At 39.8% G+C, this 2,344-nt stretch overlaps 1 protein-coding gene across 1 annotated transcript in view; it reads right to left on the bottom strand.

The window, feature by feature from the left end:
• The window catches only part of LOC101856889 (protein sidekick-2), a gene marked incomplete at its 5' end in the record, with an annotated part of 24,523 nt that overhangs the window by 10,609 nt on the left and 11,570 nt on the right, over positions 1-2,344 (bottom strand). The window contains 1 exon segment of the mRNA XM_013082052.2: positions 175-388. Within this exon segment, the coding sequence (XP_012937506.1) occupies positions 175-388 (214 nt within the window).

Below are 2,344 nucleotides of genomic sequence, written 5' to 3'. Positions count from 1 at the left end.
AGAGGGAGAGAGAGGGAGAGAGAGAAAAAGAAAGAGAGACAGAGAGGGAGAGAGGACCAGAGAGACAGAGAGACAGAGAGAGATAGAAGGAGACAAAGAGAGACGGAAAGAGAGAGATTGGTATAGCAACACAAACCTACTATAATAATAATATATTATTATCCCTCTACTCACCGCCCTCTTGCGTGAAGAAGTCCAACTCATCACTGAAGGGCCCAGTGTAGTGGCTGTTCATAACAGCGACTTGGGCTCTCAAAGTGGTGTAGGCGGGGAGATCGGAGAGGGCCACTTTGATCTGTGGCCCGTGGCTCTGAAGGTCTTCCCCGAGAATAATTTCTACCTCTTTTTTCTTGTTCTTCCACTCCTCACTCGCTTTCCAGTAGCGAAGCTGTAGGAAATGTAATATAAAAAAAATCGTTTCCCAAAAAAATTCGATGGGTAGGCTAGAATGACATTTTCGATTAGATACTTTAAAAAAAAAAAAAAAAGTTGCCATACGGCAATACATCTAAATTGACCGTAGCATAGCCAGAAAATTACAGAGATTCTGGACAGATGTCCGTTTGTGGTTTATATGCAAACCTATAATAATCATTGCATTTAATCGAATTTCAAGTAGATTTAAGTTTTATTCAATTCTGCTTGTTTGGGGCAAACTGATTAACCGAAATTAGACAAAAGGGAACCCCTTAGCTCTTTCGAGGTAGCCAAAGAGCGACACAAGGCATGTAGGCTATTACATATTTGCGAAATTAACACTTTCTATGTCTGACAGGAAGCAATCCATATCCAACGTAAAGCGTTTTCGCTAGACAATACGCCACCTCAAAATTACAAAGTTTTATCTGACATTTTTGGTCGTTTTGAGTTACTGAGTTAAAAGCCAATGTTCTATCTGCTCTATCAAAATTGTAAGATTATTCGGAGTCGTTATCAAGGTATTTAAAGAATTGTACCCGAAAAAGCTCTACTTCATGTTGTGAAACTCAGATTTTTTAACGTCAAATTTCTCAAAACTAGGTGCTGAGTAGATAAAACTTTGTAATTCTAGGGTGGTAGTTGTTAAAAGCAAGCCTTAGGTGGTACCGTTAAACGAACCCAGAGTGTGGTTAAAATGATTGATTTACGTGCTTTTTTCTGTTTTCGCTATGAGGGGAACATTTGACTCTAAAACACAGTAGGCCTACATTATAATGTATGTATAAGCTCAGCTAAATAGTTTAACAAGACATCACACTTTTTCATCACTGAATTTAAACTAGATTGATTGTCAAAACGATTTTTTTGGAAGGGGGGGGGGGTGTCAAAATCATAATCAAAATTTGACCATACAGAAACTTTTCGCAGTTTCGAGTGGGAGGACAGACTGCTGGTTTGGCTATCCGCGTTAAGTCAGCCGCCACTCGTTAACTTGTGTTTGAGGTCGGCAGGAAAATGGAAACGTCTGGACTAAGATAATTTTAAAGTAGTTTTACAGAATAGACATCCGCACGCGAAAACTACTCAGTGGTGCTGGAAAGCAGACAAAAATAATAAGGAAACAAAAGAAACGGAAAAAACAAAAGAGAAAAAAAAAAAACCGAAAGGGAAATGTTGAAATGTTGATGTCCGTTTTTTTGTTTTGTTTGTATGTATGTATGTTTTTGTTTGCTTGTCTGTTTGTTCGTTTGTTTTTGTTTCTTTCTTTGTTGTTGTCTTTTAAAGAGGGGGTTCTTTTCATAAAAAAAGCTAAAGGATGAATGAAAGCAGTTGGGATATGTGTGATCAGTGGGATCAAAAGTAAAGGATAACTTGTGTCAGCTGAATGTAGCTTGCTCGGCAGTGATGTATTTCAAATGGGTCACTTCCATACAAAAAGTCGAGGCAGAGTCTATTTAAACTCTGGAATGGTGGGACATCGATCTATGACGCCGCGAACACCCATCAATAGAGAAGGGGAGAAAGAGAGAAAGAGATGGAAGAGGAAGGGGAGGGGGGAGAAGACGAAAATAGATTGGCAGAAAAAGAGAGGCAGAGAGAAAGAAACTGAAAATACAGAGGACAGAGAGACGGGGAGGAGGGAGAGAGTGACTGAGAGAGAGAGAGAGAGAGAGAGAGAGGGGAAGAGAGAGGGAAGAAGGGGGGAGAGATAGACAGACAGACAGGCAAACAGACAGACAGACCGACATACAAAATTGGGACACAGACAGAATAGCACACGTACACAAATAAAAACGTAAAAAATTAACGTCACTATAGATAGGAATGAAAGAAAACACCCTGAGAAAAGGAGGGACAGAGAAATAAGGAGAGTCAGTATTGATTTGTCTGGAGATTGTAGTGCTAAGTCGACTCTCTATCCCCC

This window comes from Aplysia californica, unplaced genomic scaffold, assembly GCF_000002075.1.
Source record: "Aplysia californica isolate F4 #8 unplaced genomic scaffold, AplCal3.0 scaffold00157, whole genome shotgun sequence".
NCBI lineage: Eukaryota > Metazoa > Mollusca > Gastropoda > Aplysiida > Aplysiidae > Aplysia > Aplysia californica.
This window is presented reverse-complemented; position numbering and strand designations above follow the sequence as displayed.